Source organism: Melanostigma gelatinosum (genome assembly GCF_949748355.1).
Source record: "Melanostigma gelatinosum genome assembly, chromosome: 11".
Classification (NCBI taxonomy): Eukaryota; Metazoa; Chordata; class Actinopteri; order Perciformes; family Zoarcidae; genus Melanostigma; species Melanostigma gelatinosum.
This window is the reverse complement of record NC_136644.1, coordinates 16,483,616-16,510,444: the sequence shown is the minus strand read 5'-3', so window position 1 is coordinate 16,510,444 and position 26,829 is coordinate 16,483,616. Positions and strand designations below refer to the sequence as shown.

Sequence of the window (26,829 nt, the reverse complement as noted above, 5' to 3'; positions counted from 1 at the left end):
GCATAATCACATGCATTCAAAGCTCTAAATCTCAGCCACGTCTCACAATAATTCATCGAAGAAGAGAAAAAGCCGGTACTGAATTAAAAATACTAATAGTCACAGGAGAAAATGAAGTGATGCATTTTGCAAGTGATAGAAGGAGAAATGACAAAGCACAAGACAGAGAGAAGCATGTTGGTAGGTCTACCCAATTATTTTGCATTTTTGTGTTTATTCGCCGCACCCCTGGTGTGTAAAGGCCTTTACATTTCACACAATCTTACACTTACTTTGCCGATGCAGCATCTATGATCTGCGCTTGATCTGTGCCAATAACAAATTATAACATTATTTGCTTCAATTATAACATCAGCACACAGATATAATGCAAACCTTGCTGTAGCAGCACTTGAATGTGTGTAAAAGTCTTGATAAAATGTACAGTGTGGGGTTTTGTCAGGATCAATACTGAAGAAGTTGCCTAATACCATGTTATTATTGTTTCGTGTTCCCCAACATTAATGTGCAATGACTCCTCATTTAATATCTGTTTCTTTCCATATTTTCTTGCTCAAACATGGCACGAAGTCGACTATATTTCTGTGTTCAGCCTAGTCTCCCTCGGGCCATACGAAGAACATCCGGTCATAATAGTGATGGATAGAGCTACTTACAAAAAGGTACAGATGCATTTAATGGGCAGTGGAACATTTTAATGGTAACAGGAGCTCCTTGTTGCCCTACTCTAAGCTCTCACAACACCTCACTGGCTAGTAATTGCAACCAGAATGGAATAATAAAAAGGCATAAGAACGGTTTGAAGAAAACAAGCACTCTGAATTTTTACCACACAGACCATCAATGGACAAGCAGCGAAATGGTATTATTTTACACATCTCTTTCTGTGTGAGTTCTGGTACAGTCATGGAAATATGTTTTGTTTTTCCTGAACAAAGACCCACCAGTAGGGCCAAAGATGACATGAGGAGTATTTGGACGTGTGGTTTATTTCCCCTTCCAACTCAATCTCTTTCAGAGCTGCAGATAGTACTGAGCTGAAAGCAGAACACCTGTATGCAAGTAATAATAATAATTTACAATTTGATTAGTCATTAAAAGGCAAAAAGTTGACAAATTGTCCTTTAATAATTGTTCATTCTCACTTTTTTCTGCAGTCGACAAGAGATATACTTGATTCCAGTAAGTAGTCGCACAGAGAATACATATTGTATTGGCCTGAATATAAGAGGACTCTGATTCATCAGGACTTTATTTCCACCGTGTATTGATTGGACACATACCTGATTACGGAGCTTTTATACTTTCCAAATCTCTAAACGCTTTCCCTCTAACCTCTATTCTTCAAACTCAAATAGCCACTTGCTCTTGGATTGCTGCTCAAACTGTATGCTTGCACTCAGACATATTATTGATTGCACATACATTCTTTGCTCGAGTTTCAGCCCTTCTCCTCACACTTTGGCTACTTCCTTGTGGTCTTGAAACATCTGCACTCAGATTTCTTCTCTGCTCTTGGATTTTTTTGTGCAATAACCCAATCAAAATTTCCCCCAAAATAGAATACCAGGTGTAGTGTTCACTAATGATACCTGCCTCATTGCGGGTGCATTCACTTTACTTCTTAGATAGTCTTTAACCTGGCCCTTCAAGGCGTTATGTACTTCCCTTGCTTTCTTCTATGTAAAAACCTGTGAAGCTAACATTAGCAGTGTGTTAGCACATGTTTAACCCGGATTAGCACTTCTAAAGCTACTGAAGGTATACTGAATGTATTCACATCCTGCTACAGTGACTACAGACTGATCTGTCGGCTTCAGCTTCTATCTTTATCTCTTTAACCTGTTTTTGCTGCAGAATCAGATTTCTTGGATTTATCCTTCAAACCAAATTGTTGACCCTTCTCTCAACTTCTCTCTGACAATTGCTTAATTTCGCCTAAAATGAAATAATATGTATTCAGGGAGTGCAGTTATTGACTGTCTGCTCAATGGTAGCTCTGACAGCTTGACGGATTTGCGGGGGGGGGGGGGGGGGCTTAGTGAAGAGTACATTTTGTGATGTTTTTTTGCAGTCTACACTGCAATCTGTAAAATGCTACTGTTATTGATTCCCTTTTTTGTTTGTTTGTCTTTGGTGCATTTTATGCCTTTATTGACCGTTGACAGTAGAGAGATGACAGGTTAGGAGCGGAGCGCGAGATGGGGAATGACATGCAATAAAGGTACCCTGCCAGATTTCCAGGGCGTGTCTGCATCCATTTCGAGCTAACTGGCGGAGTGCAGCACCGGTTTCACTGAAGAAATTGGCTAAATATGATGAATAACAATGGGTATTTATATTACTGCCTTTCTGCTTGCACATAGCTTTTGTCATAAAACTGCTAATGGCCCCCTAATAAAATCCATACAAGGACAAACACAAAGACAAACATTTCACTTTATGACTACCGGTATAAACCATCGAGAGTCTCTCCTTAAAGTGAACTTCAGTGTCTTTGAAATCTAAATTTAATCCAGAATACCAAGAAAATAGTGGCACAACCAAAGGCTGACACAAACCACACAGAAAAGGCCATGAATAAAGTCAGACGCTTGTTGCCGTGAGGATACAATGCCAACCACGGTGTCACTACAACCCCTTCATAGAATCTCGCTTGTACCAATGCAACAGTCAGTGTGTTTGTGTGTGTACCTGCACATGTAAGTCGTTGGTACCTGCGGTTAGATTTATTGGATTTGGGAATCCCTCCTGCGGTGTGCTCTGTGGTAGGAGTGGGCTTGACTCAGTTTCTCTGTGTGAAGTTGGCAACACTGTGGACTGACCTTCCAGTGGAGGTGTCACTATGCAGAGTTGTTGTCATTACTCAATTAGACAGAATTAGGCACTGGCTAACGTGACAGTAGCATGCTGTGAGAACTAACTCAGAATTAGATGCTAGGCCTGGCAACGTTTGTTTTAATGGAACGGCAAATAAATCAGGTCTGTTTATATGCGATGATACATAAAGCTTCAGTTTATTACTACACCCGTGTCTCTCTGGAGGGAAACAAAAAAGATAAAAACATCCACGCTGCTCATATAAGCAACAAGATTCATGGCTTGTAAGGTCGATCCTCTTTCAGTGTAAACCTGCGTTGGCGGTTTGATCTCAATGGGTCAACGTGTACTGAAACTGAATAATATGTTGTGTCTTAAACTGCTCATATACAACCAGTGGGACCAGTTAGGTGACCAGATGAAGAGAAAGGAAGTAGATCATGTTTGCCATTTCCCTTTCAAGTTAATCTAGGATATATAGTATGACACTGACTGTGTGTTATCTAGAAGCACATGTACCTCAACTATGATGTTGAGTCAGCATTTTGTACTCCATTTGATTAATGACTGCTTATTACTTTTATGGATTGTAAATATTTTAGAGGGGTGTAACGCTTTGATGACATTGTCATTTTATCACAATATGTCATCGGACATAACTATATAGAATATATTTAAGGGGCTAAATTCAAAATTCAGAGCGATTCTAGTGCTGCCCCATTGCTTTCAACATGGAGACGGCTGAGCCGGCGGCTCGTAGCTAAAGATGCAAACAGTGCAAACAACAGCAACAGTGCAGCCAGAGCTAACGGTGGTTATCTGACTGGTAACCAGAAGGTGGGTGCTACGCTTCCGCAAAGAAGCCATGTGTTGGGGGTGGCGTCATCAGCTTTAACCGCCGGATGAGCACAGTGCAGAGCAGCGGCCATGATGTTCCCAGTGGGGCGTTCTCCCATGCACTAACATGCATTAAAAGGCATGCAACGCCAGCCCGGCTATTTCAACAAAACAAGGAGAAGCTCAGCTCACAACACACACAGAGGGAAGCTGCTCAGGTACTCCAGCATCATTTTACACAGAAAATAGTTGTTTGCTGCCATCATATTGATCTGAATATCATATACAGAACCTTTTTAAAGTAGGCTACCAAAAGTAAACCTCAATACTCAATATGCAAAATGGCTCATTTTAAAATACATCATATTACAGTATTGGATTATATTGATGATGCACTAATGTCGACATCACTTTAAGGTCGCAGCTGATACAAGTTGAGTTGATTTGACTCATTTTATGTATTGCTGGATAGCTTATGAATTTCCTGTGGGGATCGAGCCTTATTTAAACCAGGATAATGAATCATTATGAATGTGTTGATTATATTATTAATCTCAGTAATTAGTAATGTGTGGTGTCAAATTAAGGTAGTGCCATAAAAAGAACGTTTGCCTCTGAATTGCAGTACAAAAAATGTATTCGCAAAATACAGAAATACTCAAGTACAGTAAGCACCTAAAAATGGGACCTAAGTACACCACAGTACTAGATAAATGTACTTAGTTACAGCTTAGAGATGGAGGACAGGCATAAAACAACTGTCAACAAAGTGTACACGCAAGTTAAGGAGCTGTTGAACAACAACAATGTATAACCAGAAGGATACGAAACGGGCACTGAGGCCCAACCAGAACAAACATTACTGACTAATACACAGCTAAATCCAGCTGCAACAACAACTGCAACAGACCGAGGGGGGAAAGGAACCATTCAACACCACGGACAGCGAAAGGTCATCAAAACATGAAGAGAAAACAGGTGCACATCTGTATCTCTTGATCTACAGCACAACACACAATGTCAGTGGTTACAACAAACAAATCGTTACTCACCAAGTCGTCGTGTCTACCGTCTGCTGAACAGCCGTTGGAGATGGAGGAGGTGTAGGGTTGACGGGCTTCACCTGGCCAATGAGAGAGCAGCTCAGGTGCTTCGTTAGCTCGTATCGATGTCTGTGTCTAAAGTAGATTTTTCTCTTGTTGAACTCGTATTTTGCCGATTTGTTTTTTTATGTTATCTCAACTACTGGTGTAACTTTAATCTTTAGTCAAGGTAACATTTCCTGCAGTCTGCTAGCTAAGCTGAAGAGCTTGGCCAAATCCCAATGTCCCCCCTAAGCCCTGAACCCTCAAGGACTTAATTGACGTCACCTGGTAAGTGGTCCAGTGTGAGAGACTGTGAGGGCTTGAGATGGTGTAAATAGGAATGGGACAGCACTTTGCTGCAACGTATCAAGTTACCATGAAAATGACAATAAATATGTGTGTATTTATTTTATACTTTGTACTCCCTGATTTGAAAGTCTTCCAGGCTCATTCCTCACAAGATGAGGTAACTTCATAAAATATATTTACTCGTTTTTGTCAAAACAGCTTCAATGACAAAATCAAATATTTGATGAATAAATAAAAAAATATCTTCTGATTTCATGTTTATTTTTTGTTCCATCTTTAATAACCCTTAATGTTTGAGTAAATTTATTATAACCGGCTGAACACGTGATCTGTCCTCTTTGTTTACCAATTTTTTTACGTCTCCATGCGTCCACTGGTTACCCCGTGTTTAACGTCACATTGCAATGATTTGTGGGTAATTTCCTGAGGCTAAGTCAGCATACCATGCTGATTTACGGAAAGGGTTCATAAAGGGCTCAACATGTCTGCAAGAGAGCCCTCAAACACTTGACGATTTGACAGTGGGACAGCCCTAAACCCTCACGGACTTCGCGGGAGCGCGCCTCAAAGTCCGTGAGTCCATAAGGGGGGGGATTTGGCCCTTGTTATCATTGTGGCATCCACTTCCTGTCACGGTAATTATCACCTGAACGGACAAGAGTGCACAACTTGAGTTCCACCTTCACCTCTTGAAATAGATAGTTTGTTTGTTCTTTAGAGAACTTCAAACATTGTACACAACTTTTTATGCAAATATGCAGCCAAAAGTCTTTCATAAATTGGGTTTAAAATAATTTAACATGAACAATAACAATGAAAATTCTTTTGGATTATATTCTAAATATATTAATCGAACAAATAGCAAACATGTATTGTATTTACCAAAATTAAAGACAAGATTGAAAAGATAGGTCTTCAGTTTCTTTATATTTTTTCTTTTTTACAATCTATTTACTTCTGTTGTGCATCTAAGGACTGAAATATCTCCAAAAGTTGTACAAGGATTGTTATGAGATGATCGTCATAGATGGATCTGAACGACTACTTTTCGAGTAAGTTAAACCTTTCCAGCAGGTCAAGGTTTCTATTTATCCATTGAAATTTCTCAATGTCTTCTAATTAAGTTGATTGACCTAAAACAGACACGTATAGTGCCACCATCAGTTAACATTTTCACTTGATCTAATAAATTGGTTCATTATTTGCAAAACCAGATTCCCATCAGCCTCCGGTGTACTTTGTGTTAGTTCTAATTAGCAAATTTTAGTATGCTAACACACTAAAGATGATTAACGTGGTAAACGTTATGCCTGCTGAACATCAGCTTGTTTGCATTGGCATTGTGAGCATTTTAGCAAGCTGATGTAAGCATTTAGCTCAAAGCACCACTGTGTCACAGTCTCACAGACCTGTGTGGCTGTGGACTCTTGTTACATTATGCTTTTCTACCTATTTTGCATTGTAATGGGTGACTATTTAAGCGACATCCCCCATTCCATTCACTCAAGTCCCTTGTAGCACTGGCATTCTCCAGAATGGAAATCAACACGAGAAACCTTGCCTTAGCTCAAAAACTCATTATTTCATGAAACAGAAGTGGTTTTATATTACAGCTTGATTTATATTAGTAGTTTCTGTGTTTTAGTGTTGCAGCCCATAAAAAGCTGCTGACCCGGCAAAGAAATGTTTAAAATTTCCACACTTTAACCTCTGTGAAAGCACATTCATTCTGATGGGTAAATATAGACTCCAGCATATGAGCCCCTCACGTTTCCAATCTCTTTGAAAGCTAATGTTAACAGTATATGGTTAATAGTTGGAGGGGTGATGATAGGCTCGTTGGTGATGAGAGGAAATAACTCGTCCACATTTCTTGTGTGATACAATTTTCCTTCTCATTGGCCGAAGCTCGGGCTTAGCAGAGGTCACTCTCTCTTGCCTCATTCAATTACAGACTGGCATTAATCAAGCTGTTTCTCCAGCCATTTTAGGTGACTGCTGACCACTCTATTATGACCTTGTTCAAATTTGCAACGAGTATTTTACTCTTTCCCACTCTATCCCTTGCTCTGTGTAATTGAAACAGTGACAGCTCTGGGTCATTAAGGTGCCATCTGGTGAAATGCAAAATGAAAGAAGACAGTGCTCTATGAGAGGGGCCAATCAGGTTCCAGAAGGGCCTAATAATCCTCTGCGTCAGCTGTTACTTTTCTACATTCAACAATGTATTGGATAGATAACAAGCTGTTGTAAGAGAGAAAGATGAGCAAAAAGGTGCTTATATTACTAATGTCAATATGCTTGAGTGGCGATTATTTGGTTAAAAAAAGTGCTGTTTAGTTTGTTTGTTTTGCTGTTGGATTACCAGTAGTGCAAAAGGTTTGTTTCAGGTCCGAAACACAGCTGCACAATCTTTGAAGTTGGGTCTGAAAGACTGAAGTGGTGCTGCTAATTAAAACTAATGAGCTGCACCAAGTGCCCGCTAACTAGCGTACTGTAAACTAGTGATATCATCCACTTAAATCACACCGCTTTATTTTTGATAAGTAATGTTTCCTCACCATAATAATGTTGAGATCCAGAACCCTTCAAACAAAACAAATCGCATGACTGATACAACTCGAGTGGCAAGACCCGTGAGTAGCATTGAGGGTGAATCTATCTGCAACAATGGAATATAATATTCATAACTATGTTTTCATTGGCGTGTAAAATGAAACTATGAATCATGTTTTTCTTGGCTTGGAATAAGCCCTTCATATCTATATGGTGAGCGGGTCCTGTTCAAGGAGTCCGCCATGTTGCACCACCATGTGTCTATCGTAGCCCAGAATGGAAAAACAAAAAAAGCTGATGGCTCTAGTTTTTGCTGACACACTTTGAAAGGGAGTTGGTGAGTGAAGAGGAAATTCCAGAGGTTGCAGAGCTAGATGCCACAAAATATTTAAGGAAATACAGTGCACACACCAAAGAACGTGAAGACAAAGATAGTTTTCTCAACCTCGACTGTGCTGATGAAAACCATGTGATATAAACAAAGACTAAATATTTATACAAACATTTTAAAATTTCAGAGACAGATCTGAAGAAAATCAGGTTCAGACAACAAGCACAAAGGACAGCCTGAAGATGCAAGTTGTTTTTGAGAGCTATTTTAGACTTACTGTATGTTTTATCTTAAGAGGTCAGCTGCAAAGTCAGACTCAAACTACTTGTCCTCTTCAAACCGAACTCCCTGCCACATCGGACACTGGTTCATGAGTGGGTTGTCATCACTGTAACTGGGCCAAGACAACTGTGCCCTCCCACTTTCAGGGTGAACGCTCTTTGGATGAATGAAGTGGCTAATTTAACCACTGATCGTACCTTTGACCTTATTGCTGCATTATTCCTGTAGATCTGCTGCTGATATGAGCATTCATGGCTGAACAGAAAAAAAACCCTCAACACACGACCCTAATGGGACCCCACTTATGGCCACGTACCCCTCATTTGCACTGCCCATCTCTTACCCTCCTTTACTGACAAGAATGAAACTGACAAAATAAAAGCCCCCCCATCCCCAAACTGTATTCACTCTAAAGGTCAACATAACACTCTGGCCCTGGTCCCACTCTACACTCTTGCAATGTTCATTACAGCTGGAGACAGCACTGTGGCCGCTGCCCTCCCCCTGCAGACTGTCCATCACTGCCATCCCGGTGAGAAGGTAATTGGGGAGGGTTCTGCCTGAGCAAGGCAGCGTCCTCTGACAGCATCCAGAGTGAACAGAGCATGTATCGGGCAGCTACCAGTGGTTTTGCTGCAGCTGTTCAACAGTATAAAAGCTTTCTGGATGCTGGTTCTGCAGGGCTTCAGGCATCTGTTGTGAATGCATCAGATTTCAGATAAAACTTCCAGCACTTCTCTAACATATCCTATGGAATGGATCTGCACAGATATGTAGTAGGACTGCAAGAAAGCGGTTGAGTGTTAACCTCAGGCGGATCATGAAGGAACGTCCGCACAGCACTGTTGGAAAGATGAAAGACATTCTTGGAAACAGATTGTAAAATCCCCTGAGGCTAATTTGTGATTTTTTATATGTGTCTATAAATTGACTTGACTTGATCTTGTGATACATTTCCAAATGTGTATCTGATACTATCCTTCACATATCTGGGAGTATGCACTGTTTATACATCCCACTAACCATGGGTATCAAATTCATATTGAAAAAATGAAGTCCAGTGCCAATGCATTGTCAGGACTAGCAAATTCAGGATGTGGAGGATGGATGTGCACAGTGCAGTATCTGCATCTGTTCATGCAGAAGACTACAGCTTGCATCATCTCACAACGCAACGGTTAAAGTTCACCATTTTTAAAATCATCTTTCCAATTAATCTTAAGCAGTTGATTAAGTTGCCTTGCCATAACCATAACAGTTTGTTTACATGCCATGACCTCAATCATTCACAAACCAATCTCAAATTGACATGTACATACAGTATATTGTCGAAAGAGAGAATTTTCAGAAAGTGGCACTGATGAAATTTGGCATTTTTTTTAAATAGTCCGTTCTGTCTGCCAAATATGGTTTATAAATCACTTATATATGTATTATATATTAATTTGGCAGATCTCACAAGAAATCAGGGAACCCTGTGTTCCATCAGCTCTTAGTCATAGACACACTAGTAACCTGCTATCAACTGTGGATTTCCTGAAACTACTGAAGCACTATTTGGAAGGCCTAAACTGAAATCTACACTATTCGTAAAAAGCATGACTTTATGTAAAAATAAAAGTTGCGAGCATTTTTTATGAAAATGTCCTGATTAAAGCAGAATTAAAAACGTGACTGTCAGCTATAAGAACATTACAATGTGCAAACCGGAGGTGCTGTCGTGTATGCACACAGCGATGTAGATGCTGACTGTTGTAAACAGCAAAACAATTTAGCTGTTTCTCCGTCATTTCCATTGTGTTTGACTTTGCTGAAATGTAATAAAAACAACAGAAGTTTTCAACAGCCAACATAGCAAATGTCAATCAGGACAAAAACAATTACAATAGAAAGACAAAGCATACAAGCTCTTGAAGACTTGGAGAGCTTTCTCCTTTCCAGGTGTCAGACTTAAGGTCAGAACAAAAATAACATTTCAATGGAATCTCAGCTTGTAAGATTGCATGTTACAGTTACCTTTGGGACCAATCATAAAAAGCTATAATGTGTCCTATCACTTATATGCAGACGATATCCAACTCCATCTGTCATTCAAACCCAGCGAGGCATTCACATTAACTATTCTCCTGGACTGTGTCAATGCCATCAGAGACTGGACGGCAGAAAACTGCTTGCAACTCAACGACTCTAAGACGGAGGTCCTAGTTATTGCTCCAGAGGAGTTTGTCCCTGTGATCAGGCAGATTATTAGTCCACTCTCCTCTGCTGCCCATTGCAACCTGCGCAATCTTGGGATTTTCTTTGATCGATCCATGTCGTTTGACCCTCATGTTAAGCAGCTGTCCAGGTCATGTTTCTTCCATCTAAGAAATATCAGTAAACTGAGATCTGGAGTATCAACACCTGAACTAGAAATGATCATATTTCACCAGCCCGCACTCTCAGGTCAAACGCTCTAGGTCTTCTGTCAGTCCCACGCACACGATTTAAGACCCGTGGTGACCGAGCCTTTGAGGCAGTGGCCCCGAGGCTCTGGAATGCAACTCTGCGCCTCGCAGATACTGTGGATACTTTTAAAAGCCAGTTCAAAACCCACCTGTTTAGGCTGGCATTTGTGTAAAAGTAAACCCATGTCCTAGACCTGCTCTTAAAATATGTTTTACATTTTTATTTTATTTTATTTATTAAATTTTCTCTGTGTAGATCATTTATTGACCCTAGGGCCACATTGTGTTTTTTATGCTTTTAAATGTCTGCTCTGTTAAGCACTTTGTGATACTACTGTCTGTGAAAAGCGCTATATCAATAAAATTCATTCATTCATTCATTCATGTTGCACTATCCACTTTTATCCAACGCTCCTCTTTTAAAGTACTAACAATTCCACATAAGAGGAATGGTTTGTGGACAGTTATGAGACAGAAGTTATTAGAAATTTGTAATTTGAAAGAACTGCAAGAACTGTTAGCAACCAAACTAACAAGCTTGCTAGTTTACAATAAGTTCGCTCAGTTGGCTCGTCACTGACCGTTAGCAAGCTTCTTTGATCAGATAGCTTTTCCTCCCCTCGTCAATATTTCTTAATCAGATTAAAGAAAATATAGAATGAGTCTGGCAGAGGAGTCTGAATCTGGGCTGCCACATTGAAATTCCATGCCCCTTAACCTCCTCAGACCATTCAAGGAATTAAGTTGGAGCTGAAGGAAGCATGCAAAAAGAATTACTGGCACACACCACGAAAAAAAACGAGCCATTTTGTGTTTTACCCAGACATTTGCAAAGCATACCCCAGCATTCAGAAGAGATAATGAAAGTTCTGGACTCTCGCCAGCTGTCTGGTTGCGACATAAAATTAGAATAAGAAACCGGTTTGACCCTTTCCTGGAAGAACATCTCGAACTAAAAGTATAGATAAATAAAGAAGGCAAAGCTTGAGGTTCATTTCGTATCTCCCCATAACTGAATGCAATGAATTTGGAGTAGCCATGTGTCAAAAGGTTCCGTGCGCTGCAGAATATTTATCTAAATGTGATTAGTGCCATTCATCACAGATGTTTTTGCTCATATGCAGGGAAACCAATTGAAACTGAAAAGTGTGTGCCTTTACTGAGCCTCATTTAGAAGTAAGGACACTACAGCTGCACTCCAAATGTTATGTTTCTATCCAGTTGACAACCTTGCTGGTGTTTAACCTTTGAATGGGTGAAATAAGACACTCTACCATGACATCAGGTCAAAGATTAATCATATACATTATCTCTGATTTCATTTTTGCGTCACATTTTATAAACTGCAGCCATAAAAGAGGTCCCTTTCCAGCACTGATGTCCATCTGTGCAGATAGCAGAGTCTCCAGTGTGTTCAGTGTCAGAAGGCATCTGATGCCAAAGGCCGAAAGCCAGAAAACCATATGCAGCTCCTGGTTGTATGCTGCTCTTCACTATTCTGCCTCTGGGACTTGTAAAACATTTTCCTCTCCGTATCTTTTTTAAAGTTTGTTTAACTCGACTAGAATTCTGTTTTTAATCCTTTAATACAGCACATCACATGAAGACATCTCAAATCAAAGCACCAGTAGCCTACACTGCAGTGGCATATCTGCCACCATCATTATTTCTTCTTAACTTTCAAGGAGAACAGGCTGTCAGCCATCATTTCATGTTTTATTTGGAGGGTTGCAATGGATACACACAGGGATTATTCTAGTCAGACAGCGCCACAGCCGGGAATTAATCCCTCCATTAACTGGACCGTGTTACAACTCTGCTCCTGTGGCCCTGTTTCCTAAACTCAGGGTACTTTGGTGATGCACGGATGCTTGATGCATGTTGTCTTTAATGGTCATTAGCGGTACAATGAGGATACATAAAGAGCCTTAATCATTATCAGTGACTAAACTGCTGCATTATCTAAATTAGTGTCCCGTGTGCCGTTATTGGGACAATTATGCTTGTCGATGCTTTTGATTTGATTCATGAGGGATCAAGGTCGTGTTAAGCAATCAATTGATTAACTCTCCCTGTTTAATGGCAGGGTGTGCCGGTGATGCCTGTAGGGACTTGATAGTCATTATCTGAGAGGCATGCATGCAACTGTCTCTAAAAATGAACTAATTTACTGGAATCACTCGACATGAAGTGAGGTCGCAGCCAGGTCTCGGTGCTTTCCCAAAGACCAGACGAGCTATTCAGCTATTCACATTTGTAGTATTCAGAATGACTTTCCTTTCCTTTAGAGATCTCAAAACCTTAAGATTCAGAGCACAGAGCATTCTGGGGTTTCTTGTCTTGCTGACTGGAAATGTGTCAGGCATCAGTTGATTCCCAGCTATCTGCTTTTCCTCTTCCCCAATCCGTTCTTTCTTTCCCTCAACAACTCAGTGGGCGTAAGAGAAATTGACAGGGACTTCAGTGGTCAATACTGGCTGATATACCTTGACATGGAGTCAGCAGTAACCTGTGAGACCATGAGCAAGCTTGATCTGTTGGATGGCAAAAAAAAACAGAGAAATTGTATTTTAAAGAAATACCATAATACCACAAAGAGTTTGCTAACATGCTAATGTTTGATAGTGCCGGAAAGAATCGCATTTTTTTTCCAATTAATTCCAGGGGGGGAACATGAAACTAAAAACTATAAAACTAAAAAGTCAACCTCATGGTAGTGCAAGCGGAAAAGTCAGTGCATATATACAAAGGTATTAGGATATATCATCTGGGAGCCATGAATGTTTGTACAAAAATGTGTGGTTAACCTTTTGATGTTAAAATATTGCACTGGATAAGAGGAGACTTTAAACCTGTTCGTGGTGCCAGAGAAAAAGTCAAAAATAACCAAATTAGGTATAAGTAATCCTTTGAGAATCATGAATGTCTGAACAAAAACATTATGGCAATTCATCAAATAGCTGTTGAGCTATTTAAGTCTACGTGGACCAACAGACAGCCGATATCGCCCTCCCCAGAGCAGGGGCGGACTGGCCATCGGGGATACCGGGGGAATCCCCGGTAGGCCGACGGGGTTTGGGCCGGTCTCTGACATCGCCGGCCCCGACTATATTATATGCTTCACAGAACACGTTCAATTGACTCTAATACCGAAAGTCAATAATCAGTGAAAACTGTATCAACAGTATAGACTGACATTATACTACTCCTCGCGATCTGAGACGCCATAGCACGGCTGGACATTACGGTGCTTTTAAAAACTTTTCTCCATTACCGCGGTCTGCGCCGTGCGCTCGTGCCGGGCGACGGTCGGGGCGGGGCCGGCGCAGGTGCGAATGGCCGCTGTAGACCGGCGAAATACAGGGGCGGCTCGACTGTCACGGCGTCCATGAATCGAGGACTTCTTACTGGAACTGAAACGATGTACTGGGATTAAATTCTTTGTCAACAAAGAATTTGGTAAGTGACAAACTGCGTTTGTTTTTTTTACATCTGCAGTAACGTTTTTATGAATAATATTTGATGGCTCGTGCTCTTGTGTGGTGGAATGCGTGGATCCGCTGCAGGTCTGCTGGATTGATGTGCTTTGTTGTCATATGAATATATGTGACTGGTTCTTATGACTTTGTGGCTGTCCTTGTGTTAATTACGTTGATTTGACCATGCGTTGTCAGTTATTGATGTAGCGTCCCGTCACGGATTCATGTATCTGCAGCTTGCGTCACTCGCTCAGAGACAAGCCGTTTTGAGTGCGAGCTAGCAGCATGGCACCGGTACCAAAACGTAAATCCTTTAAAAGGTGGAGCTGAAAAGCTCAGGGAGAAAAAGAAGAGATATCTGGAGGAAGGTGCATCAAAATATTTAAAAAATCTCTGACTTATTTGGGAAACCACCGACTGGTGACAGTGTTATGATGGTAAGTTGTGGCATTGACTTGGCCAATGTTAGCTTGCTTTTCACAGATGAGGTGTTCGGCTACAAGCTAGCCTAGCTAACGTTAGCTAGATAAATGATAAATGTCCAAAATTTAGACCGTTATGATCTGGTCAAATAAGCAAGCTGGCGCTGTTCGCATCATCGAGATTATTTAATTTAACATGTTAGCCGTAGTTACTTGCTTACAATCGATGAGCAAGCTATCCATGGTGGTAGTTGTAAAGAGGGCAATCTTATCATTTCTAATAATTTATGTCAAATAATGTTTAAGTTAACCAGCTCTCAACAGCACCTGGAGGCTTTTATGTTGATGGCTACTCAGACAGATGTTTTGCAGATGCTGGACAGTGAGAAAATCATAGACGGTGTTGCAGAAAAGAGTGAGCTGCTGCAAAAACTACTCGTGTAGTGAGGTAATAATAACACATGAGTATACTGATATTGTTTTTTATTACTATGTGACTATAATGCACCTGGGCTGGCAGAGTTAGTTTAGGTTCTGTTACTTAACTTATTGTTTTGTTATGCACCTTCAACACCCCTACACACACACACATACACACACAATCACACACCCAGCATGCAACACTACTGATACCACTGATGTTCACACCCCATCGTATGTTCTGTTCATTTCAATATAGTTCAAACTAATTCTACCCTCTGATTCCAGTTTCTTTATTGTGTGGTCTTTCTCTGCTGACATTCATTCCTTAAGGCTCTGTAGTTATACGTATAACCATCTGATACTAGCCCAAAGTTCAGCATATTCATCGAGCAAACTACTACCTTGGAGTATTATTTTATTCAATGTGTCCATCCAGGCAAATTGGTGGATCCAAATGTTATAAAAAAAAAAACATATATGATGTAATTTCTTTGTAATCATCGAAAATAATGTTAAGTGTATGGGTATTTTTCCAAGTAGGCCACTGACATCGATACGTGCGATGCATTGAGTGGGCCGGTCTGACAGTAAACTCCCGGGCCACTTTTTTCCCCCAGTCCGCCCCTGCCCCAGAGGATTAACCTTAAAAGGGATCATGTAGGTCAAAATGACTTGTGTTTGGCAAGCGTGGTCGACCGTTTGTGTGCAGGACCTGGTCAAATTTCACAAAGATGGCAGAAACAGTGCTGACCTAAGACCAATTATCTCTTATGTCACAGTGAAGTAATGGGACTTGACCTGTGACCCAGAATCAATATGCCTTATATTGTAAGCTTTTAGTACTCATTGATTTTTTTTTTCTCCCCTGGAATCTTTTCATCTGGGGGTCTGGCAAGGCAATCTCTAATGATTATGTCAGATCCTTTAAATCAATAAAAGCATCGCTGCTGTAATACAAACACATGCATTAGTAGCTACTGCAGCACATGTGACAGTAAAGAAACACACATGAAACCATGAGGATCAAGTTGAGGGATTTATTAGAGAAGGATGAATTATAAAGGTATGCAGGGATTTCTATTCTCTGAGCAAACCACAACTAGTCAAACCTCTCCGTCTATATTTATACGCTACACAACTTCCAATCAAGGTCATCATAGTTAGTGATGTAATAATTAAATAAATTGAATTTTAAAAGGCAATACAATAGACCATAAGTGTGCTTTGGAAAAAAACACCGTATGGATTATTATTATAATCATCAGGAACAAGGAAACTACTTGGATGCCAACACTTCCAGGTATCTTAAACATAAATAATTCCTAGCACTACAGGTTACATTCAAATTGAAAAGAAAATATTGAGAGGGAGCATACCAATGTTGACATATTCCCTTAAGAATAACTCCTCTACTGAACCATTCAGGATTTCCATTCAGACAGTTTAAATGTGTATACAAGCAGCCAGTCAGTGGCACGTTAAAGATATAGCTATATCAACTGCCACCATTTTTTTTTAAATTGCCACTATTCCTCCTTTGATATGTTTCTTTTTTTAACTCCCATATTTTCAAAAGTACTTGTGACATTTTGTCTCTCACATATTAAGCTACATTAAGATCGATAAATAGTGTTGGGTGTGTGCTGTCTTCCTGTCGGCCATGAGGCCCACAGTGTTCACAGGAGCCGTAGTGTGGCAGTGTAATATGTACTGAAGTCCTCCTGAGGTGTCACCAAGCACACACAGGAAACACAGAGGTGGGTTAACACAATGTATAAAGGAACTTTCTCTTCAACTTGTCACCGCTGTTTTGATGTTTTTTCTTGGGTGAGCATGATTATTTTTTGCTTAGAACGAGTCCATGGCCTTGAATTCACTGAGGGCCTGGACAGGGGAGATGTGTTTCTTCTGGGAGCCTCGTCGCACACGTGTCTGGCACTCCTCGGGCTTCTCCCTCTTTACCAGAGGCTTCTTCTCAGGGGCCTTCATGCGCCAAGACACCACGGGTGAGTTAACAGCCGCTGTTCCGTACACCTTCTGGTACTTGGTGGAGGCTACATAAGATGCCTTTACAGTCAGCACCACTGCGTTCATTAGGTTCTTGGCTGATTGGATCAGGGAAGTGGCACTATCCAGCTACAGGGGGGGGGGCAAAGACGGTAGGAGGGGAAGAGAGAGATAAACACTAAGGGTCGAGTCAAAAAAGTCTGTAAAGAGAAAAAGTGACTTGACTTCAAAATGACTTTCATGCACTCATCAAGAATATTAGGATATATTGGCTACATCCCGAATCTAGGAGGCTTGTGCTGCAACTGTCAATTAAGCTGGATAAAAACCTGGCCTTCGCTATGTGACATCTTATTTTAGCAGTTCTTAATTAGCAGAGGCAGGGGTCAGGTGCACCTCTGTCTCCGTCTGTTTTGTTTGGCTGACATTTAACTTAAGGGTCGGCGGCCAGTGGGCCTCCTTCTACCCCACACTGAGACAAGTCAACTGCTTAGATTTAATGAGTGTGGATTCCAGCTGGCCACCATGCAAAGGTTAAAATCTCAGCAGGGCTTGCATATCTCATGTGAGACAAACTATAGCAGAGTCCTAAGAAATCATGAACTGTATCAACACAAGACACAAGGAAGCCCAAAGCAAAGATAAAACTCATGTCTGACTTTAATTAGAGGAAGAAATCCTACTATGGCAGTTACTAAGGAAGTTATTCACAGACAAAAACAGTAGGAATGCACCAATGCCCCCTTTTCTCTCCTCATAGAAAATCCAAAAACTTCGACTCAGTGTGGATCAGTGTACTCTACTGCATGACTGTTGCTCTTGCTGAGGTTTTTCACTTTTTCCCTGACAGTTTTTCTTAATCTGAATTGAGGGTCTACGGATAGAGGGTATTGTAAAAGCCGTCGAAGGCACAACGTTGTGATTTGCGATTGTTTGTGCTATAGACATTAAATAAAAATTGATACACGATCAGCTTGATAATGTCAGTATTTAAGCAGACACTGATTAGGTATATGAGACTGGTACATCACTAAAAAAGAAAACAAAGATGAAATACATGTCCCAAAAAATCACATCTGCATGCACATTGATCAATAAAGACAACAAAAAATGATATGAGCCAACAACAGTTCACTACATGATTATGTTGATGATGCAGAATTAACTTAATTAAAACCATCTCACATCGACATCTGAATAACATTCCCTTAAGTTCAATCAAAACGTTTTTTGTAGCTTCATGAAGATATTAAATCAGTTTTAGATAATCAAGTATTGGCTTTTCAGATGGATATTTCTAAATGTAACCAAAAGCATACTGGAGAGTTGAGAGGAGATAATTCTGGTTGAAACTCTAATATATTACTAAATATGTTTTCATTAAAACTGAGAGCTTGAAATGGAGAAAGTTAAATGGCAAAAGCAAGCAGTATGGGAAAATTGACTGACGATAGTTTGACTCGGGATAATAGGGTTCATGAAGCATGAAAAATACAAATGGAAAAAAGCCTGTGGTGCATTGTTCTGGTATTATAAGGTGGTAATCGGTCTGAAATGATTGCATCAGTCTTATTCTGCATGACCCTTCATCTGGTCTTCCAAACCTCATAATGACCATGCTCCAAAAGGTTTGCCCACCCGCAGTGCAGAGCATTAAAAATGTTTTAAGTCAAGTCAACCAATTCTAGTGATTCGAGCATGAAAGCCCATCTCGAGCATCAACGATAGTGAAGCTGGCCATGTACTGTTCTTATGGACAGACTTACCCCAGACACGATGAGCTCTCCACCCAGATTCTGAACCTCAGCTTTCACCTTGCTGCAAATGTTGAGCTGATGACAGTACAGGGCAATTCTCTGCAGGTACGCCAGCAGATCCTGTTTGCACGCTGAATCAGGGCACTGAATGGAAAAGAGGCACAAGGAAACACATTGTCAAAACACAGGCAAATAACAGCCATAAATAAGCACGTTTTTTTACAGAGCAGCCGAAGGTGGTGTGACACTAGGCCTTGGCGGATATTTGTACATTTGAGATTTAGTATCTTTTCAGCCATTTTGTGCTTGGCAATATTCCAATTCTGTCATACAAAGATAAATCAGGTCGCACAAATATGATTATTATGAATGTACAATGTGGGCGATTGAGGCTACTGTGCAATATCTGCTGTTTAATGATTTGCCTAGTGATGGTAGTTTGGAGACCATCTTAACATCATTTGACACACATATGGTCATAATCATTATAACATGTGGATAACATTAAGGGATTATGCCACAAAGGTCCCCTTTGCGATACAATATCTCTTCTCATACTGACACAAGCGGTGTCCAAAATCACTCCATTGTTTACTCTTCCACTATGTAGCAGACAGTTAATAATTCACTCTACACGCAGCAGTGAATTTAAATTAAGGGCATCATCAGCAGAACTTTCACATTCAGAATTCACCCAAACACAATCAAACGTTGTAGCAGACGGTAAGTGAAGTGATCTTTTGACACAGCCGAAGAGGTAATAGTGAAAACATAGATCGTCGTTGGGTCAACTATATGAAAGCAATGACTTCAAAATGTAAATCAGAATTCATAATCCATCAAGGATGAGTTGGCAACAAACATGTAATACATCTTTCTGCTGAGCCACACAGCAAAGCATAATGACGTTTGCATGTCTTTGGTAAAATGTTTCTCATTTCGAGCACCACGGCCAAACTGTTTGGATTTTCAATTAATCCAGGAGGTCCGTGTTTTGTTTTAGTTAAAACTGGATCATCTGTGATGATGAAAGAGCCACTGGTTGGCTAGCTGACAGAAAGGATATATAGTTGTATCATGACAGACAACATAGCCATCAAAGCAACAGATTTGTCACTGGGCCAAAGAATTCGGAGAAATAAAGGTTCTTGGCAATTATTTCAGGCAAATTGGCAAAAAGTAAAGATGCTTACTACTGCCATCTGGTTTCAAATGGTGTATGTTTTCCAAATATGTTTGAGATGTGAATTCGCTACCCAATTGGATTGTTTTGGGAATCATTGTCTCTGATGCTGCAGCCGTTTTAAAGTAGAGAACCAGGAACAACAGCCCTGGCAAAAACAGTACGGTTCCAGTGTTTTGTGTCGCTAATTACATTTCTCTTCACCAGGCCTGCAAAATGTTGTTCAACATTTGTTTTTTCAATTGTCGTTTGTTGCAAGCGTGAGTTTCAAAGGCAAATCGAGTTACACTGCAGGGTGTCAAACTCATTTCAAATTAATTTCACATGAAACAAGTTTGTCACAGCATGTTGCCCAAGAAGTAAACAGATCAATCAGCAATGAGTGGACATAATACTTTCAGCATCCTTTTCTATGTATCCCTCTTCTTCTTCTCTTCCCAATTTCTTAAAAGTCTTGACCTGGACCTGCTTGCCTTTTTGCCACTTCAACAGCGAATAGACCAATCATACAGTGCAGCAAATGGACCAACAGGGAGTACGAGGACAGCCTCCTAAAGGCTCCTATCATCACACAGTTTGCCCCTATTATTCCATCTGGAAGCCTTCCAGGAGTCAGCTATGGCCCACTAAGATCCCAGTGGGTTAACAACACTGCATCAGCTGCTTAAACACTGTGAGCATCATTTTGTAGCAACACCTTCCTTCTAGCCATTATTATTAAACGTTCCTAACTCGGACATTCGGCAGCACTGTGCGGGGAAATGCACAGCTCATTTCCTTGTCTCGTGGGCTCGAGTAGAGGGCGACGGCAAGTTAAACATCGAGAAGCGATATCAGGGTACCCCCTCCAGGACAGCTTTCATGGCTGCCCAGCTTCTTTATTCTATGACAAAAGTCCTCTCGTGCTAAGACGAATAGTATTGATTGGTCACAAGTGCCCTTCACTGATGGTCACAAATAGTGAGTAAAAAAACAGTCTTTTAAAATGGATTGGTTTGTTTCTTCAACCCACAAAAACAATTGCAAAGAACAATTCAAGGCATGATTTACCTTTCACAGTTATGAGCATGAACAGAGCAGGACTTTGAACAATACAGTAAATAAGAGCAAAACTGCCACCACCATCCAGCCTCCTCTCAGTCAGCGGCACTGAGTGCAGACTGAGGAAGATAAACGAGCTCATAGAGCAGCCAGTGAGGCAGAGGGAAGCTTCTCCTTTGGCATTATCACTGCACTGCCAGTCCTGGCTAGCATCACTGCTAACTGCACTTCACACTGCTGGCATGTATACACACACAAACGCTGCTTTCTCAAGCAAGTATGATGCAGACATGAGACAATTATTCCGTATTGTACAGTTGACTAATGGTACATTTCTTCCACAGATTCCCTGTTGAAGTAAATACAGCGTATGGCCAATAACTTTGCCACTTTGAAGCTCTCTGCCCTTCACAGTGAAACAGCATTCATTATAGACTAGTGTGTTTCACTGCATGACTTTACTCAGCCTCCAGTCTGAAACTCCCTCTTCCCTCAGTCAGCGCTCCTCAGCATTTCAGGAAGACTTTTGTTCAGTCCAGACGAGAAACTGCTGGGAGTTTCTTTTTCCGCATAATTGGGCCCAAGATGAATGAAACGTGCTCCTGATGGATAATTCAGCAAGATGATTTGAACTCTGGTGCTAAAATGAGGGCAACTCCCGATCAGAGTGTGGCAGTCTGTCAAAACACAAGTCACACCTCACACTGATGCTGCATTTATAACCAGGCTGAGACTGACCTTTCCAAAAAATAGTAAATTGGTTATTTTAACGTCCGGCCGTTTGCTGTTTCTGTTTAACTGTGGCACATTTTTGCATGATACATGTTTCTGTTTCATTACAAATCTAACAGTATTACAGACACATTTTTGAGGGGCAAAAGGATGATATAAAGACAAAATGACATATTCAAATAGAGCATGTTACACACAGTTATTCAAAAGCTGATTGGACAACTAAAGTCCCTCTGATGGTGAGCTGTCATCTTTCTATTTACTCATCCAGGCTCTGGCATCGCCATCAAAGACTGAGCACTATATATTCTAGTACATACTGAAACCACTCATTATATTTAAGTGACAACCCAATTCATTTGTTTTCCTTCTTCTTTCTGTTGTATTCCACAATCTGGCATATATACAATGGAATCGAAAATGGAACGTGGATCACTAGTGACTAACAGAATAACATCCCCTTCTTTTTGAAACATGATTTTATTTGAATCTGTAATCCGCAATATTACCATGACATTAGAAGCTGTTACTGCAACCTGCCATGTTGCAACATATGCATCGGTACACAGTCAGCGTGTGATGTGAGAGCATGCAAAATGAATTTGCTCTTGCTTAAGTTTGCATCGAAATGCATTAGGAGGTGAAGCACTGACATATAATGAGAAATGTTAGATTAAAGCAGAGACAATATTTTCTGCAAAGCTCACAATTTTGAGGTGTAAGATTTTCACTTTTGAATTAGTTCTGACTCCTCTCTCGCCAGCTTCTGCTAACTGTAGTTTTTGTTTTTACAGAGTAGCTTTTTAATTACACATCAGTCACACTCGGTTACACTGCTGTCAGTAAAGGCGACAGCAGTTTTGCTGTTGTTGTTCTGCATTCAAAGCGACAGGGCCTTCCGCCGTGACAAATAAAGTGAAACCTGGAAGTCTGAATACTTAGCTTCAAACTTGCATGTGTTTAGCAGCATTTAGAAACAACAACTTGATATTTCTACATTTATTTCAGTACTTAAACATAATGCAAAAAAAAAGGATTCGTATATGTCAAGGAAAGTAGACTAAACCATGAAAAAGCGAATTAAAATCAAAGTTAGAAAATAAAGCTTGACACAAAATAACTTCTGTTACCGTCAACAAAAAATCAAAACCAGCAACAAATTAATGCTACAAATAAGTATTGTCTGCGTAGCCACAGCTTCATATAACTTATTGCACTTTACATTTTATCAGTGAGACACACAGTTGCACTGGCTGACATGTACAATAAACATTGCTACTGTTCTATATTTTGAGTCAATACCCCCATACAAAATCCTGCTGCTGTAAATACTTGCTAGACCACCGAACGGTATGAAGAAAGTCTAAAAATACCTTCCCAAGTTCTGCCTTAAGTCCTGTTTGAGGAATACAATACATTCTGTCCTTTACAATACTCTGCCTTAACCTAACTACATCAATGTACACAGATCAACAATGACCAGCTGCGCAGGTAAACCATAAGCCAGATGGTGCTTCAATCAAACACTGACTGTCTCAAGCTGAGTGCTGCAAACTGTTTTTATAAATATATATACCATGGCTGTTCATTGGTGAGTCAGCAGTAAGCTTGGACATTGTGGACTATATGTATTTGGGAGTATACCTTGACAGTAAACTGGACTGGGTTAAGTACACTGAAGCCCTCGACAAGAAGGACCGGAGCCGTCTCTATTTCCTGAGACGGCTTAGGTCCTTCAACGAGTCAGTGCTATCCAGTTTGCTGTAGTGCTCTGGGGTAACTGTGTGCGTGTCAGACATTCTGAGTCAATAGACTGGCCCTTGGACTTATTTCATCCAATAATGATTGCATTTAATTCATCATTATTATTATTATTTGCACATATTTTATATCTCATGATCATTCCTTGTTTCTTGTTTTTATTATTTTCCTGTATTTTTCTGCATATATTGTGTTTATATATTATGTACGTGATTTACATTGGGCTTTATTTCTAATTTTCATGTATTTCATTCTGTTAACATATAAGAGCAACCGTAACGTACCAATTCCCCCTCGGGGATCAATGAAGTATTTTCTGATTCCGATTCTGATAACACTCAACAATCAACAACCAAGCCTGTCTCGGTATAGACGCGCATAACGTTCGCACAGCTGACCTTCACTATCTAGCTTCTTTCTGTAGGAAGCATACTTAAAGAATGAAGCAGAGTAAGGGAAATGGAGTGGGGGAAATAGAGTAGAAAAAAAGGCATCGCTGGAGTGAAATGGGGTGAGTTGTCTCTCAGGGTTTATCTACGTCAAGTGCTGCGCTTAAATGACTATGAAAGAGCTCGCAGTCCTTCCACGGTGCCACGCAGAATTGCCTTCTGCTTCACACTTGTTCATCAATAGGGCTGGTGTGGAGTCATGGCGACAAGGTTTGCTACTTAAGGGACCTGTCTGAAGGCAGTGGAGCAGCCTTTATTCTTACTGTCAAGCCACAGTGCTCATGACAAACACAGGTTACCTACCACAATGTGTGAATGCAAAATGCGTGTCTTCTTCATACGGAATAAAGGCAAACAATGAGGTTATGTTACTTGTTGTGTAATTCCAATAAGATGCTTCATAAACTTCAGATCCACATAAACTTATGCTGTTTTAACTTGTAATAACTCAGTCCATTCACTGAATGACATGCCAAACAGATGCCCCAAATGCCTCACATGAAAACACTTTTATAATAAATCAAATGTCCTCAAGCCCCTCTTTATTTCCTGAACACAGTTCTGTTGTCTCCGGAAGTGTAACAGAAGGCTTTGAATATTCAGGAAACACCAGTCGAGGAACCATTTAAGTGAGAATTAAAAAATGCAAGCCACCTGCTCTTTTCATTACAGCAACTGTTGATTCAGACACAGGCTCTGCCAGTGATTCGCCATGTGACAGATTTACTCCCACCTAAACCCTGTTAAACACTGATTATCACTTGGCAGCTTACAATCGAATAACCTAATACATAAGAAAAAAAGTGCAAGTTCATGCTTATTTTGTCATTTCTGCCCCAGATCCTGCTCAAAACAACATACACAAGCAGTGCCGCAGACTGAGACCAGATTCCTAAGACAAATCTTCAAACACATGGAAACATGCAAAGATGTACATAAACAAGGCCCATATAGATTAAACTCGTGCTTTTCATCTCTCTGTTTGTGGTAATTACTGCCTGGCAGACATAGTTATGCATTCACAGCCTGAAACTTAATTCTGTGCTGCAATATGCTCTGGAGAGCAGGACAGTGTGACATGAGGATACAGTGCCAGCTTTGACTAAAGATGCCTTCTGGTCAGTTGAAAGCTCAGCAGACTCTACGGCCACTCAAACTGACAGGCATTGTGCGCTGCGCTAACAGCAGGAGGCTTGCCCATCTATTGTTGCGGTCACACATTGTCAAAAGGTTGGCTCTGGATGAAGGAAATACAGTAGGAGGCGAAAACCATCTCTTTATCATGGTATTCTGTGTGTGTTTTAATCTAACCTCTGCATGTTCATTTGATAAGAAACATTCAGTGGCCAATTAGATCATGTCAGCTAAATGGATGTGACAATAATCTCTTTACGGGATAGTGATGAAGGCGTGGGCCACTGCAGCAAGGATACATTCTGAAAAGTACGCACCGCATCTGCTGAGCTCGGAAATCTAGCAGGAAAAATCTCAAAATAAACAAGTGTTCATCTTTTGGTTTGGAAGCTGATCTATGTCCACATTCACAAACATTTAACACTGAATGATTCATTCCAGATGGAAATTCAATATTCTTCTGTTAAAGTGTCTGTTATCAATATTTGTACAACAATGAATCAAATGAACCGGCTTCATACGAGTTCCAGGACTTCCAAGACATATTTGTAATTCTAAATTTTGATGTGAGCTCCAACATTTCCTGAGCTAAGTAGCACTGGAAAGAGGCCCATCGTTATTCCAAGAGTTTGACAGCTACCAGCAGTTGCAATTACAATGACAACAGGCTGCCTTAATAAATCAGTGAGTCTTGTGCCTAAGTTTGCTCTCACTGGTTATTAGAGACAGACGAAATGAAGAAGAACATTATGCATTACCTGCAGTGCTGCATTCTGAAATACCTCCCACTTAATTTGCTGTATGCACACACACACGTATTTCTTTTCACCCCTGTCTTCCCTAGGCACAGCACTGATTGATTAGATATTGAAAATGGTCTGTGAGCGTGTTTTAGAGAAGTACTCATCTGATAATGAATGCAACACTTCGGTGGGGAGCTAATTATATTAGAGACACAACTTGGTTCTGCTGTCTTGCTCTCTCCGTGTTGGCCCCAATGGGAGACAAATTCATGCAGTAACAGCCCACTGCTCCAGCTGGCCTTGTCAATGCCCACATTAAAGATTTCCAATGGCCATGCCCACTTACTCCAAATCAAAATGTGTTCAGCCGCCAGCTACTATGACACAGGCAGAGACAGTCTCAGACTAATAGAAAGTAGAAAGATAAAAATGACAGCAGCAGACACAGTTGCATATCTACCTGATCTGCAACAGCACGGGCCAATTTGTCCAACCTGGAACCAGCCTCTGCAATCTTCTTAGCCGCGTTGATCACATCTGAGGAGTTCTTCAGGGGGCCTTTGCCTCTGGGGAAATCCAAGGAATGAAAAAGAAGGGAAAAGGTAATGAGGGTGTAGCTGTGGAGGCATAAGGCATGCAGAGCGTCCCTTTAAAGACAGAGCTTGTTTCTCAGGAATCTCACTTTCTTTATTTGCTGCTCCAATATTTCCATATGAACAATGGGGTCACAGTGTCATAGTGACACTCACCCTCAGTTGTAAAGGACTTTTCAGCTCATGGTTTTGATTCTATGGTTCAACGTTTTTGTTTTGGTTCCCTCTCACCAACCTGTTTTTAGACACAGCGGGCTGCTGCTTGTAGTGAAAAACCTCTCATACCCTCTATGCATTACCTACCCAGCACCAAACAAAGTTAGGGACTAGCTGGTGAACATAATATAGCATTTAACAGTTACAGTAAAGATACAGATATGTCCTTGTTTGTATATGGTCTAGATGTTTAAGCAACAATGTGCTAATAATTTGGCAATA

General features: G+C 40.6%; 1 protein-coding gene across 1 annotated transcript in view; it reads right to left on the bottom strand.

The window, feature by feature from the left end:
* Positions 1-16,065: 16,065 nt before the first annotated feature.
* Positions 16,066-26,829, bottom strand: part of ctnna2 (catenin (cadherin-associated protein), alpha 2) — a 270,824-nt gene continuing 260,060 nt past the window's right edge. Inside the window, exons 16-18 of the mRNA XM_079279218.1 lie at positions 26,259-26,364; positions 18,765-18,899; positions 16,066-17,127 (exon numbers count right to left, since the gene is read on the bottom strand). Coding sequence (XP_079135344.1) covers positions 16,840-17,127; positions 18,765-18,899; positions 26,259-26,364 — 529 coding nt within the window. The 3' untranslated portion in view covers positions 16,066-16,839. The remainder of the gene's footprint in view (positions 17,128-18,764; positions 18,900-26,258; positions 26,365-26,829) is intronic.